We start from the raw sequence: 14,857 nt of genomic DNA, 5'->3' as shown, positions 1-14,857 counted from the left end.
GGCAGAACAGCCTGGGAGATTACCATGTGTTCATCCTCTTTTGCTGGCAGAATAAGGCAGCATAAAATGCCAACACTCAATGATTCAAATAAACCATGGCCAAGAGAGGGGTTGGGCTAGCTGCAGGTCAGTGCTCCAAATTAGTTCTATTCCATACATCTTTCCTTTAAAGCAGCTTCTTTGCAGTTTTCAGAATAAGAGATAATAGAGGTGGACAGAAAAAAATCAGAAGGTAATGAAGTCAGTTGGCTTATTAAAAAATGAAAGGCAGGTCTTCTGAAGAGGAAATTTCATTGTGATGCTACCTTGAAATGTATTCACTCAAAGGTAACCTGGCTTCACTTATTAACTTTGAGAGTAAAGACACCTTTTATTTTCACAGTTATAGATACTGTTAGAATTGTACATGAGAACTAGAGTACTCAGGGGAATTTTGATGGAATTAATTCAATTTTCATATAGCAACTTCCCCCACCCCCAACCTTGGCAGTTCAATAAATTGCCATGAAGCTATCATAAAGTAAAATTCCTTTCTAAACTCAGTTTTATATTCCCTCAGCCCAATTAAGAAATTAAGAAACAATTAGATTAGATGCAATTCAAAACAGCTGATTTTTCTGGGGATATTAGTACATTTTTTCCTCAGGATCCAAGTTCTGAGACATTTAACTGTTTGGTTTGTAGTCTCTTCTCCTAGAATAACTGTGAAAGAGGAAGCGAGAGAGAGGGAAGAGGAGAGAAACTTTTCTCCCAGTTTTCTCCTTCAACTTGTAACCTATCCCCAAGGTTCTGAATCAAAACCTGACTCTTTTGACCTGCTAATGTCTTGGCAGTTTGAATGGCTGGGAGAGTAGAGGGGTTAAATTTATTTGTTTTACTTTTTGCCTCAACACAGAAACAAGAAGCGACCTCATCAGATTGATAAATACCATCCATATGTAAATGACAGCTTTTCAGACATACAGAAAAGACTGAATATGCTTTGGATGCACTGCAGACTTTTCACTTTCCTCTCTTGACTTTGGATTTGGAGGAAGAAGATTTTTTCCTGCCTAAATTCAGGACTGATGCTCACTGGCCCAATTCTCCACATTCCTTTAAGCTCCTGTGCAGTCAGTACCCTTAGTTCAGTTCAGTTCAGTCGCTTAGTCGTGTCTGACTCTTTGCGACCCCATGGACTACAGCACACCAGGCTTCCCTGTCCATCACCAACTCCCAAAGCTTGCTCAAACTCATGTCCGTTGAGTCAGTGATGCCATCCGACCATCTCATCCTCTGTTGCCCCCTTTTCCGCCTCCCTTCAATCTTTTCCAGCATCAGGGTCTTTTCCAATAAGTCAGTTTTTCGCATCAGGGGGCCAAAATATTGGAGCTTCAGCCTCAGTCCTTCCAATGAACATTCAGGACTGACTTCCTTTAGGATTGACTGGTTTGATCTTCTTGCAGTCTAACTGTGGAAAATTCTTAAAGAGATGGGACTACCAAACCACCTTACGTGCCTCCTTAGAAATCTGTATGCAAGTCAAGAAGCAACAGTCAGAACCCGAGATGGAACAACGGACTTGTTCCAAATTGGAAAAGGAGTACATCAAGGCTGTATATTGTCACCATGCTTATTTAACGTATATGCAGAGTACATCATGCAAATTGCCGGGCTGGGTGAAGTACAAGCTGGAATCAAGATTGCCGGGAGAAATGTTATTTAACCTCAGATATGCAGATAAAACCACCCTATGGCAGAAAGCAAAGAAGAACTAAAAAGCCTCCTGATGAAAGTGAAAGAGGAGAGTGAAAAGCTAGCTTAAAACTCAACATTCAAAAAAAGAATATCATGGCATCTGGTCCAATCACTTCATGGCAAATAGATGGAGAAACAATGGAAACACTGATAGACTTCATTTTCTTGGGCTCCAAAATCACTGCAGATGGTGCCTGTAGCCATGAAATTAAAAGATGCTTGCTCCTTGGAAGAAAAGCTATGACAAATCTGGACAGCATATTAAAAAGCAGAGACATTACTTTGCTGACAAAGGTACGTGTAGTCAATGCTATGGTTTTTCCAGTAGTCATGTATGGATGTGAGAGTTGGACCATAAAGAAAGCTGAGCGCCAAAGCACAGCTTTCGAACTATGGTGTTGGAGAAGACTCTTGAGAGTCCCTTGGACCATTAGTTAGGTTCAGTGATGTTTTTAAAAACTCTTTCCCGTAAGAGAGGATTGAGAAATGTGAACAGAAAGCAGTCTGGGGCAGCTGGCCTCACATTCTCTTTTCTTCCTTTCTTCAAAATATGGAAAATCGTTGCTCCTATAATGCTTGTGAAAAATAACAATTCGTTGGGCCTTGCTGAGCCTGAAAGGTTGTTCTTTTTTTCCTGCATTTGAGGGAAAGGTAAAGTTCATGGCCAAAGTAGAATTAAAATGTCAACGTGAGGAGGTTACTAGGAGGTCGTTACTAGGAGGTAGTCAGGGACAGGTTTCCAGCTCCCTGGCACTAGCTAGACCTGCGATTCGGTGGCCGCCTCCTACCGGTTTTCCCAGCTCAGTACTGCCAGCCTCTGGCCACGCTGCGGAGCCCGGGCTGCGAGGCAAGGAGCGCGCTCAGGCGACGAATGCTCGGGCCCAGAGATGCCCTAACCCAAGGAAGCCAGAGTCGAAACTCTATGTTCAAGAATGGACAGCTGGATCTGAGCGAAAGCGGGGAGTGTGACTCACGGAGGCTGCGCCGGCTGGCGGTGATCTGTTCCCCCGCGCAGCTCTGCGCTGCCCTTACACTTGACTCGGGGCTTGCGGGTCGAGCCCACCCTGGGCCCAGGGCGGTGCGAAGCGGAGTGATCCCAGCAACGAGAGTGGCCTTCCCTGGAGTGTTTGCTTTTTTGTCCCCAGAAGAGAAGCGGATAAAGCGGTTGTTGCCCTCCTCCGAAACTCCTGGGGAGGGAAGGCTGGTGTAACGGTGGGAGGGATGTTCTTTCTGCCTCACCTGTGCGCCCGGACCGCGGTAGGCTGCAGAAACCGCCCAGCTCAGCCACAAGACAGCCCGGCTGCTGAAAGCAGATTTGCCTGAAATTGTACCGCAGAGGTGTCTTTATTTTAATTTTCTTTAAACAGGCTGCATTGTAGTTAATTAAAGAAACATTTCAATCACTGAGGACTTCTCACCATTTATAAACTGAACTGGAGGGGACATGAAGCCAACTTATAAATCGGGCAAACCAGAATTCAACTCCAAAACTATTTGGCTTAACATATTCACGTTTTAAAGACAAATATATCTTTAAAGACGCATTTGTTCGCAGCTTTTAATAGCCTGTGAATCACTGTGGGACTTTTTGCTGTATTTAAACTGTATTTAAACTCTAGTTATTCACTCGTGTTCGTTTCTATCAGTAATCCACGCTGTCACTTCCTTGGGTCTGGGCTCTTACAGCTCGCAAACGCTACCCTCTCTACCCTCCAAGTACGCCCCTCAGGTATTTCCGTAATGTGCTTTCCCCCGCCTGACCGGATGTTTAAAAAGCCTCGTCTCAATACGTTCCTAAACTCTAAGGACCGAGCACACCAGAGCTGGGGGAGGGGTGCTTGGACAGGATGGAAAGCGTCGCAGAAAGCCGGTCCGAGCCGGGAGAGCTCTCAGGAAACGAAAGAGAACGGCGATGCGCAAGGCGAGTTTCACAATTGGAGTGTATCCTCTTTCACAGCTGCTGTATTACCGACTGAGAGGGCAAAAGCCCTCTCTGACCTCCCTGCAGTGCCTTAGATAATTCCTCTTGCAGCCAACGAGTCTTTGTTCCAAAAAGTTACTGAAACTTCAAAGGATGCCGGCCGAGAAGACTCGGGGCGGCTGGGGGCCGGGTAAGGCCTCTTGGACTCCTCGAAAGCAGCGCGTACCGGGAGGACCCGAAGGCGGGGCGCGAACAGCGCGGACCCAGCGGGTTCGGATGGAGGACCTCCAGGAGAAAGGGGCGGGGATCTACTCTAGAGGGGTAGTAAGGACCCGCCCCAGTGAAAGGAATTGAGAGGTGTGGGAGCTGACGAGTGGATCGGCTCCGAAGGGGCGCAAAGGAGGTGCCGCCGGGCGATGGTTAAACAGGCTTCGGCCGCAGCCATTTCCCCGCAGAGGGAGCTCCTCCGCGCAGAGAGGAGTTCCCGGACTCTGACATCCTATCTGCGAAGATCCGGATCTCCTAGGGGATTCCTGGGGATGGCGCCGTTCCTCCCCCTAGGAGCAGAGCGCAGAGACTCTCCCCCACCTCGTCACCCCCGATGCACACGCTCAATTCTCCACTGTGAGGTCGGGGCTCTCCCCAAAGACCTTTCCCCACCACGCCACAACTTCCTCTCTCCAAATGTAAGATCCCCGGTTTCCCCTCTCCTCTGCGTCCTCCCCGCCTCGGCTTTAGCCTGGAAAATCCCTACTCCTCACGGTGCGAAGCCTCAGGGCTCAAGTTCTGGGCTGCGCAAGTCGCCGCACCCCTGGGCACAGGCTCGCCGCGGGGTGTCCCGGGGAAACGCACCGGCAGCCCCTCGGTCCCTAGTCCCTCTCAATCCATTGGGCCCCCGGTACCCGCCCCCGACGCCCGCCCCCCCGCCTCTGCGGCCCAGGAGTGGCGTCAGCACGCCTGCCCCGCGTGGGGTTTAAATGCCCACTAGCGGGAGCCCGGGCGCTTCCAGCTCGGAGCGCGGTGACCGCTGGAACTGCAGGGGTGGGAAGGCAGCGTGCGAGCGGGATCCTGAGCCGCGCAGCGCGCTGCCCCTCGCTCCACCGCGGATGACTCGGGAGCTCGGGTCCAAGTGGCGCCCAGGCAGCATCCCTGCCCTCCGCCGTCCGAGGAGAGTTGACGATAAAACACTTACGAGTCTCCGCTGCGGGAAGCCATGAGCTGTCTGGATGTTATGTACCAAGTCTATGGTCCTCCCCAGCCTTACTTCGCAGCCGCCTACACCCCCTACCACCAGGTATGTGTCTCCTCTCGTCCGGACCGCGTAGACAGGTGGCGCGCCCCGGCTTCCCCAAGTACTGCCAGTACTCCGAGGTTCCCGGTGCCTCCGCGCCGGTCCGAGGGAGACCAACCAGCCGCGGGCGCCTCGGATGCGGGGATTGCCCGCGCTGCCACCCAATAGGTTGAGCTAACCCCTTTAGCTTGCCCGTTTGCTCTCTCGGGAAGGCAGCTAAGCCCTGCTAATGCGCGCCCCGGATTTCCTGCGAATGATCAGACTAGGATCGCGCGGACCGCGTTGTTTCTTTGGAGTCTGTTGGACTCCAGATTGTTCCGAGCCCCGTGCCGGCTCGTGGAGATGCCAGCAAAGCTCACGCAGAGAAAACCAAACTTTGGTCCCAAAGGTGAGAGTGACGACGAAACAAAGGCAAGTGTCTGCCTCTGTCTTTCTAAGATGCAAAGACTCGCGTTCTCATCCATGCAAGCTTATCAAAGCCTTTTTTATCCCCGTTTCAATTCTTAGGCGATCAGGCCAGTTAATTTCAGAACCAGCGAATTCGTTATAAAGAGAACCGCAAGAAATTCGCTGACTTTATAATCTTTGCTTTGCAAAGTTCTGGGGAATATTAATTGACCCAAAGTTCTGGGGACGATTGACCCGGCAGGGGGCCAGTTTCATAGAAAATATTAATATTTCGCCTTTCGCTAGCCTGAGTAGCTGAATCTGGCTGCCCTGCCATCAACAAACCCGCTTTCGAGAGGACCACTGGCCCCGGTTCTGCCAACTCTTCAAGTTTCGTTTAATTATTACAATTTTTCTATTCTCTGGGTATTTTCTGATTGAACATTTTTCTTTTCAGTCTTCAGCTGATGTAGTTGAAACCGGTGACAGTAGTCAAGGAAATGAATAAGATCACACACTCCAGTGGGTGGAGGAGGGATACCCTAGCAGTCCTGAGCGGGTTCCAAAGTGAGAGCCTGGACTCTTGTTTTGGGAAAACTGAAATACACCCCGGTGCCTGAGTCCATTTTTTGCCAAATTTTGTTTGCAAAATATATATTAGAAAATTTCCTGATGAATTAATGATGGAATGGGTAGATTTTGCATTTTGGTTTTTGCTTTTTCCCCTCCTCCTCTCCTTTGTAAAACTTGGCAACTAGGAGTTTATTTAGTCTCAATGTTAACTTTAGGAATCACCAGAGTCTCTCATTTTAAGCCAAGTGGGAATATAGTAGAAATTGTGATGTTGCTAAATAACTTCAGTCTTTTAGCTTCAGTGTCTAAGATGAGCTGCTTCCCTGGCTGGGAGTATAACAAAGAGAAAAAGATGGGTTGGTTTTCTATCTGTTTGGTCCTTTCTCCTCCCTGACCCTGGACCAATCTGTATCACCAAGATCTCTGTTCAGTTTTGTATGATCAGGGTCTCCCTTGAAGGACACCTCTGTCTGCATACTGCTTTAGCATTGCATTGTCCATTGCTCATTGCTAAGAAAATGTTTTCAGCAACCACACTTGGTTTTGTAAATCACTATCAGACAGTCATGATTTACCCAGCCTCACAGCCAAGATCATCCTCTGCTTCTTTTCATTTCTTTTTTTCCCTCAGTACACAGAGATGGTGAGGGTCGAAATAGCCCACTGGCTTTTCCTTTCTCAAAAGAAGGTCTCTCTAGAAGCTGAGATTTTTTAAATGGCCAGTTCATGGATGACCACATACCAACTTCCGTTTATTAAAATGATCCATATCACGTTGTTATTCCATGTTTTTACCCCATGGCAGTTCTTCCTTTACATCCTGGTTGTGTAGAGTGCATTTTGTTACCTTCATGTTCTATCATGAAGATGCTTAATCCTGCATCTTGTACCTCTGCCCTGAATTCTCAGCAAGGAACAGTCAGGCTGTAACTAGACTTGGGTGCCCTTTACCCTTGGAGCCTGATTTTAAAAATATATCTGCCTTGAGCCTGCCTCTGCGGTCAAACTGCTTAGGCTTCTTCCAGGACCTTCACCCTGACACCTTCAGACAGTTTTCTCTGTGGCCTAGCAACAATTCTGGGGAGACAAGCTCCAAGAAGGACCTCACCTCTCAGGAACCCCACCTTTGTTCAGCTGCAGGTTGGAAGGCCTGCGGACTGCGGCCCACGTTATTGAGGTTATTGAGGACCCGGCATAGGCACTCACAGAAGGCAGTTGCTCCTGTTTACCTTAGGGATCCGGATGAGGGAGTGCAATCGGAACCCAACTTGTTATGTCTTTTGAAATTGACTTCTCCATTATTTCTCCTTTGAGCAGAAACTAGCCTATTATTCCAAAATGCAAGAAGCCCAGGAGTGCAACGCCAGCCCCAGCAACAGCAGCGGCAGTGGCAGCTCCTCCTTCTCCAGCCAAACTCCGGCTAGTATAAAAGAAGAAGAAGGCAGCCCGGAGAAAGAGCGCCCACCAGAGGCAGAGTACATCAACTCCCGCTGCGTCCTTTTCACCTATTTCCAGGGGGACATCAGCTCTGTTGTAGACGAGCACTTCAGCAGGGCTCTGAGCCAGCCTAGCAGCTATTCCCCAAGCTGCACAAGCAGCAAAACGCCGCGGAGCTCCGGGCCCTGGCGGGGTAAGTACGGGCCTCACTAACAAGAGGGAATTGAGAGCTCCCACAGCCTGCAGAGGCGGCTGAAAGAGCTATAGGTGTTAGAGAAGAGGTGAAATGGGGCGTGGGGAAGGGTAAGGAAATCGGAGGAGGAATAGATAAAGGCAGGCGTAAGATCTCTTCTTGAGGAGGCTGAGCAAAGCAGTGGCCTAGGAAAATCAGTAGCCTTGAATTCGGAGCCCTTGATCTGTGCATTGGATTCCACCACTCCCTAGCAATATGACCTTGGGCAAGTCTCTTAACCTCTTGGAGGTCACTCTATTTACTGATCTCTAAAATTAGAATAACACTTGCCCTCTTAACTACCCCTGGAGATGACAGTAAGGCAAGCAAGAAAATATATGTAAATGTGCTATGGAAATGTGAGGTTTCCAACAGTCTCCCAAGTCAGGTGTGGGGGTGGGGGGAGGTGGATCTTCAAGTACAATAGCTTTCAGGGCCCTTCCTCCCTTTCTGAAAATGTCTCCAAAGAAAAATGTCTGAGAATGCATTGCAAGCAAAACCCGCTGAAGAATGTCTCCTAAAACCTACTTATGCCTTTTGCCAGATTTCAATTAATTGGGAAATCTTGAAGCAGAGAATGTCTTTCAATAAGCGAGTAAAGTAAAAAAGAAATAAGACTTTAAGGGTAGCCAAAACACCTTTAAAGATTTTCCCCAAACACATCCCCTCTTTATTACTTTACCCTTCTCACAAAGCCCTGCTTTAGCTACCCTGGGACAATGGCTTCTTGGGCAAGTCAAGCAGCTCTCCCTTCTATTCTGAAATCTCTACCTCCCTTTATTACCGAGACAAGGGTGGAGGTAACTATTTGGTAAAATTTCTCACTAATCTTAGTTTTCGATGTGTACCAAGATGAGAAGTGAGGACTTTATTGTAAAAAGGAAAACAAGTATTACATTTTGGGGGAAATGACAACCATCCATTTTTTTCTTAAATCTGATAATTTGTACAAGCCTTGCCTAGACAAGATCCAAAAACAAAACATTCCTTTTATTCTCCAGTTGCCTAAATGTTTTTAATAGACTGTTCACTACTTAGAATGCATTTTCGAAGCATTTTAAATTATCGACTATGAAGTGCAGATGCCTTCTCCAAGGTCCTTTTCATTAAATGCCTTTCCTTCCTTTCCTCCCCACTAAAGGCAACAAATTTGATCTAAATGCTGCTCTCTTAAAATGCTTCCAGAAACTAAGGGTCAACAATGACACGGGCAATAATAATTATTATTATAATTATTGTTATTCCTGGCGCCCACACTTTGACGCATAAAGTTTGTTAATTAAAACGGAAAAGGCCTGTCCATTAGTGTCCCTCTATGCAAATAATACAGCTGCCCTTTTAATATGTCAAGTTTACTGTCTGGGGGAAAAAAAGTTTTTTGAAAGAAAGTTTCTAGAAAGGAGGCTAATAATAGCAAGACTCCGAAATATGTCGATGGACTTCCAGTCTATCAGAGGCCTTGGAGGGGCGCGATTTCTGTAGCAAAGGAGGCTGAAATGCGAGAGCGGGTAGTGAGATCGCTAGGCGACCAACCAAGAGCGGGAAGAGCTAGCTTCAACTCGAGAAGAGGCTGCTGACCGGGAAGGCGAGGCCGCTTCTGGCCCGAGGTGGCCCTGCTCGGAGTCCGAGGGAAGCTCCCCGCGCCCCGAAACTGGGCTCCACAGTTCCTCTCCCCGCCACTCGCGGGGTTCCCGCAGCGCGAATACGACCGCCACTTGCGACCTCGCGTTCCCAGGCCGCAGCCCCGTGGAGACAAGCGCCCTTCCCGCCCTTCGCCCAAGCAGAGCGATCAGCTCTGTAGCGGCCGCGCAGGGTCGGTCGGCGACCGTCTCCCGACGGTGATGCGCTCCTCTCTCTCTCTCTTTCCTTCCCTCCGCCTCGCCCGCCCGAAGACGGCTCCTACCCCATGAGCCAGCGCAGCTTCCCCGCCTCCTTCTGGAACAGCGCTTACCAGACGCCGGTGCCCGCGCCGCTGGGCAGCCCGCTGGCCGCCGCGCACTCGGAGCTGCCCTTCGCCGCCGCCGCCGCCGACCCCTACTCGCCGGCCGCGCTGCACGGCCACCTGCACCAGGGCGCGGCTGAGCCCTGGCCCCACGCGCACCCGCACCACGCTCACCCCCACCATCCGTACGCGCTGGGCGGCGCTCTCGGAGCCCAGGCCGCCGCCTACCCGCGGCCCGCCGCCGTGCACGAGGTCTACGCGCCGCACTTCGACCCGCGCTACGGGCCGCTGCTGATGCCCGCCGCCTCCGGGCGTCCGGCCCGCCTCGCGCCGGCGCCGGCCTCCGCGCCCGGCAGCCCGCCCTGCGAGCTGTCCGCCAAGGGCGAGCCGGCCAGCGCCGCGTGGGCCGCGCCCGGGGGACCCTTCGCGAGCCCCGCGGGGGACGTGCCCGGGGGTCTGGGCCTCAGCGTGGACTCAGGTAAGCGGGAGAGGGGATGTGGCATCCCCGGGCCCCTCCTGCCCTGTGCCCCAAACTGGGCTGAGCCGGGGACCCCGTTTAGTTCTCCTTGGAGACCCCAGTGACCCTGAGGCGCTAAGGTCTGCACATAGCGGGGTTGTGTTTCAGCAGACAGATGACTCTGTCATCGGTGTGGACAAATGAGAAAGTGGCCGGTTACTATTACAGAGGATTTTTTAAGAATAAAATTTGTCAGAGAGGTTCTAGCTCTGTGCTGTTCAGTACCGTAGTCAGCAGCCACGTGTGTCGGCTGAGCACATGAAACGTGGCCAGGCTGAATTGGGGTGTGCTGTAAGTGTATCATTCACACTGGATTTCAGGACTTTGTTCCCCAAAAGAATGTAAAATTCATCTCATTATATTTTATATTGATTGCATGTTTCAACATTGCATATTAAATATATATTGGGTTAAATAAAATATATTACTAAATTAATTCTCACCTGTTTCTTTTTACTTTTTTTTCAATGTGGCTGCCAGACAATTTAGAATTATACCCATGGCTTCCATTGTTTCTATTGGACAGCGCTGATCTAGAGTACCTGCTAAGAATGTAGTTTAAAATCCTCTACAACTTGAGGGGTGGAGAGGGTCTTGTCACCTAGTGATAGTTACAAGTCATACAAATATGACCCATGACTGATATCAACTTAATTGCCAAATGAAATAGGTCTTTGAAAACAGAAAACTTAACAAGAATACGGTGTTAGTGGTAATATTACGTCCCTAGCTTAAAGAGTTGAATTTGAAAGGTACATTCAAATAAGGGTTTACTTTTTTGTTTGCTTTATTTTTATGGCAAAATGAAAAAAAAAATTGCGTAATAAATTGGCTTGTAGTCTTGCCCTGCTCTCTGTTCCCTCAGGTGCAGATGTGACATTTGTTTGCTTTGCTTTTACTTTCATTCATGCCCTTTAGATGAATTCTGTGACTTTCACAATAAAACAGTGGTGTTTGTCTTTCTCTTTCTTTAAATATCTTGTGCCTTCCCTCCCCCACCCCCTTCTCTCTCCCTCTCTCTGTCTCTTCTCCCTCTCTCTCTCTCCCTTTTATTTTCTCTCTGTTTTCAGGTTTGCAGCCTCAGGACAAAAGCAAGGATCTGTACTGGTTTTAGACAACCCACCTTCTTCCCTGTAGGTCTCTGCAGAGCGCACTTGGTGACACTCAGAGCTGAAATCAAGTGGGTTTGTAACAGCTTCTGATCTTGGTTTGCAGCTCGTCGTTATTCCCTCTGTGGTGCATCCCTCCTGAGCTGATCTGCTGACCTTCCCCCTGCCCCTTCCCTTCTGACCAGCCATGGAGGCTCAGCATCTGTGCCTCTCACTTCATGGATGAGGACATGGGGGAAGGCAGAGACTTCAAACTGCTCCGTATATCGGGAGAACCAAAACACACAGCAACAGAATTTTCATCTAAAAATAATGCCTTCTGCCAAAAGAGCAGACCCAAAGACTCTGAATGACGCTCAGTGACTTTTGGGCAAATCACTGGAACTATCTGTATTGAGATCACTCAGGTGACAAGATATCATGGTTTTCTTGGAAAGAAGGAAAGAAAAAGAGACGTTTTGGTGTGAATATTTTTTTATGCTGGTGTGAATTATTTCATTAAGTAGTGGGATCACAGCGCTGCTGACGTCAATATCCTCACATTGAAAATGTCTTTGTATTTGCATCGAAGACTATATGGTAGAGAAGTCAAAAGAAGCCAATTCTTTCTTCCTCACCTGTAGCCTCCAGCTCCCTTCCTGCCCACTCCCTCCCTGCAACACCCACTCCAGACACAAAGACACACCTTTTCCTTCGGACTGTGAACATGGAAGCCTCAGCCTGAATGTGAGTGGCAAGTGGCTTATCTGGAGCCACCTGCCCAAGTCTTACTGAAATGCAGCTGTCGTAGGACAACTGTTTAAAACTCCAGAAATACATCGACCAAGGTGGCACTTCCCAGTGTTTGGCACAACAATTGCAATTGCACTGGATATGTTTTATACATGTGTGTGTATATCATATTTTTTACAAAGGACATTTTATGATGAAAGAAAAAACTCTCTCTGCCTTCTCTCCCACAAGTTCTGTCCCTCCCTCTATCCTCCTCTGGATGGAAAAAAAAAAAAAAAAAATTGAGCCTCGAGAGACCCCAGTTGTCTCCAAGAAGAACTAGGAATCACCACAAGGGGAAGAGATGTCCATGGAGTCTCGTGTACCTCAGATATTCTTCTCAGTCTCTATGGTCATGATTTGATCACATTAGTATTGGGACAGGGGAAGGGTACATGTGTGGGCAAAACTGAAGGTGATGAGGAAGAAGAAACGAACATTAAAGATGTTTGTTTACCACTAGGTTGCAGTGTTATTTCTTCAAAGGAAAACAAATGTCTTAGTTTTTCTCTAATAGAATAAAATAATTTATAGTAGTATGACCTGATGTCAGTAAGTAAAATCATTTTGTATAAATATTTTTGGTTTTCCAAAGTGTTTGCCACGCCATGAAATCTGAGAACTCCTTTCCACCTTGTATCAACCTTGGAGATGAGAAGTTAGGTATTCCCGCCTTGTTTCATAAATGAGAAAGTCATGGCCCAAGGAAGCCCGGGTTACCTGATAGCCTTCATCAAGTAAAAGAGATGTGTAGGAAAACCGACTTGTGCACCATTCAGTCAGATACACACATTATTCTCCAAAAGAGAATTATCGTTACTTCTTAGATTCTAGACTCTTAAGATAGTAAACTACTCAGTTTAAAAATGTTTTTGAAATCTTGGTTGTTGTATACTTTGATCAGCTAGACTAAGAAACCAAATGTACAACTAGGCCAGAAAAAAAAAAGAATTTATTAAGAACTTAATGGTTTTATGTTCCCTTGATGCCAAAGTTATTTGTGTTCTTTCCCTAAAGAGAGAGATTTAATGTTATGCCCAAATTGCACTTGAAGGCTGTTAAAGCATAAAATATTAATTCAAATCTTGATCTTCATTATAACATATCTGATTTTTTGCAACCCCGTGGACTGTAGCCCGCCAGGCTCCTCTGTCCATGGGGATTCTCCTCCTTCATTATAACACAAGAGGCAAATACCATTTATCTTGGATAATATTCTCAAGAGTTGAGTACAGTTAGGGAACCTTATTCAGAGCATGGCTTAGCAGAGTTACCCATCTCTTCTTTCTATCATTTTGGTACTTGTTAAGTAGACTGTGAGCATTAAAGAACCTGCTACTGGTTTTGCTCAGATGGAAGGTACTATATGATTATACTACCCCAGATGTGATAGCAATCAGTAATAACTATTAACAATTGCATTGTATATAGCAACAACAAATATTAATTGTTTATCATTTTTCCAGGCACTGGTCTGAGGGCTTTATATATAGGTTAACTCCCTTAACCTCACAACAATTCTGGGTGGTACTTATTACCACAGAGGCTCACAGAGGAGGAATAATCTGCCCAGTCACATAGCTAATAAGTAACAGAGCCAGGAAACCAACCCAGGCATCCAGGGGGCAGAGACCGCACTGTTACCTACAGCAGTAACTGCTGATACACTTCTGACTTGTCTTGAGATGCTCAACTTTGGGCTTACTTTCTCCTCCACAGAAGACGAATAAAGAAGGGAAAAGAGGCTGGGCAGCAAAGACTGGCATGCTAGAATGTACAGAATCCCAGGTCTCAAAGGAAACATCACAGGACATTGTCCAGACTCCTACCTGCAGACCATGCAACCAGATGCGGAGTTCCATTCATCTCTAGGAAGGACTTATTATTGCATCTCTTATTAATTCATTTCAGTATTTTTAGCCTTCTTTGCTCTGAAGCTCTTCACACCCAACCTAACCAGGTCGTGTTAAGCATGTTAGTCTGAGGTTTGGACACTGAAGCAATAACTAAAATTAACTTTGAACTTCTCTGTGATTTTTTAAATCCATGTTCCATTGGCATGGATCACCAGTGTATACAAGCATAAATAAAATGCATTCCCTTTCAGTGCACTTTTAAAAACTTGCCAATGAGTGTACAGATAAAGACAGCAAGTGTGTTCCCTGCTGGACATCTTTTCCTAGTAGTCTCTTCCCTCTCTCAGAAGCTTTCCCTGAGTTCCACCTATGTTAGCACTCAAGATCTCTGATCAGAACCCACAGGGAGCCTTTTCCCAGTCACGAGGTTCTGATTACTGAAGCCTCTCTCCTGAGCTGCATCTAACGTGAATATCAGGTTGCTGATGAGGAGACTCCTTCACTGGAACTGGCCTTCAGGGCAGTCCTGAACAGACCTTCCAGACTGCCGAGCAGGACTCCAGTGACCTGGCGCGTAGGACACGAAGAGCAGAGCACTTCCCTCCATGTTTTATGTTCCGAAGTAGAAATACAAGAAGCCCTGGGACTCCCATCATTCAGATCTGTGTAATAGTTTCAGAGGGAACTTTGGTGAATTTGTAGCCCCAACATTTTTTCAACATTCTCTTAGGCCTACCAAGTCATGTAAAGGATGAATTCTCACGCTTGTCTTGCTAGTATTGGTGAAACCATGCAGACTAGAGGAGGCCCTAGTAGTTGAAAAAAAGACATTGAAGGAAAGGAGGAGTGGATGACATGAAAAAGGTAAACATGATGTGTTTGCATATGGAGGTCTAAGAGGATTAGATTCTCCTCTAATCATCCCAGTTGGCACCAGTGTCCTTCTTACCCACGGTTTTCCCTTTGCACTTGGCCTCTGCTGAGGGAGAGGTGACGAAAAGGGGAGAGACAGCTCTCTGCTACCAAGTAATCCTGTTACCGATTGCCCTCTGGCTGAGAACTCAGTCACCCAACTGCAGGGAAC

The 14,857-nt window shown here is 47.5% G+C and overlaps 1 protein-coding gene across 4 annotated transcripts; it reads left to right on the top strand.

Annotated features, from left to right (window-relative positions):
* Nucleotides 1-4,659: 4,659 nt before the first annotated feature.
* VGLL2 (vestigial like family member 2) lies at nt 4,660-12,377 on the top strand. Of its 4 annotated transcripts, none has more exons than XM_081529565.1 (4): nt 4,660-4,952; nt 7,227-7,539; nt 9,471-9,998; nt 11,253-12,377. In XM_081529565.1, the coding sequence occupies exons 1-4, from the start codon at nt 4,872-4,874 to the stop codon at nt 11,291-11,293; spliced, it is 963 nt and encodes a 320-aa protein (XP_081385691.1). In that variant the 5' UTR covers nt 4,660-4,871; the 3' UTR covers nt 11,294-12,377. The 4 variants fall into 4 exon arrangements, with proteins under 4 accessions (XP_081385691.1, XP_081385690.1, XP_081385692.1 ...); XM_081529564.1 differs by having other exon boundaries at nt 11,108-12,377; XM_081529566.1 differs by lacking the exon at nt 9,471-9,998.
* Nucleotides 12,378-14,857: the final 2,480 nt, after the last annotated feature.

Source organism: Giraffa tippelskirchi, chromosome 9, assembly GCF_054371585.1.
Source record: "Giraffa tippelskirchi isolate mGirTip1 chromosome 9, T2T-mGirTip1v1.2.pri, whole genome shotgun sequence".
NCBI lineage: Eukaryota > Metazoa > Chordata > Mammalia > Artiodactyla > Giraffidae > Giraffa > Giraffa tippelskirchi.
The sequence above is the reverse complement of the archived record's forward strand: the minus strand, read 5'-3'. Positions and strand labels throughout refer to the sequence as shown.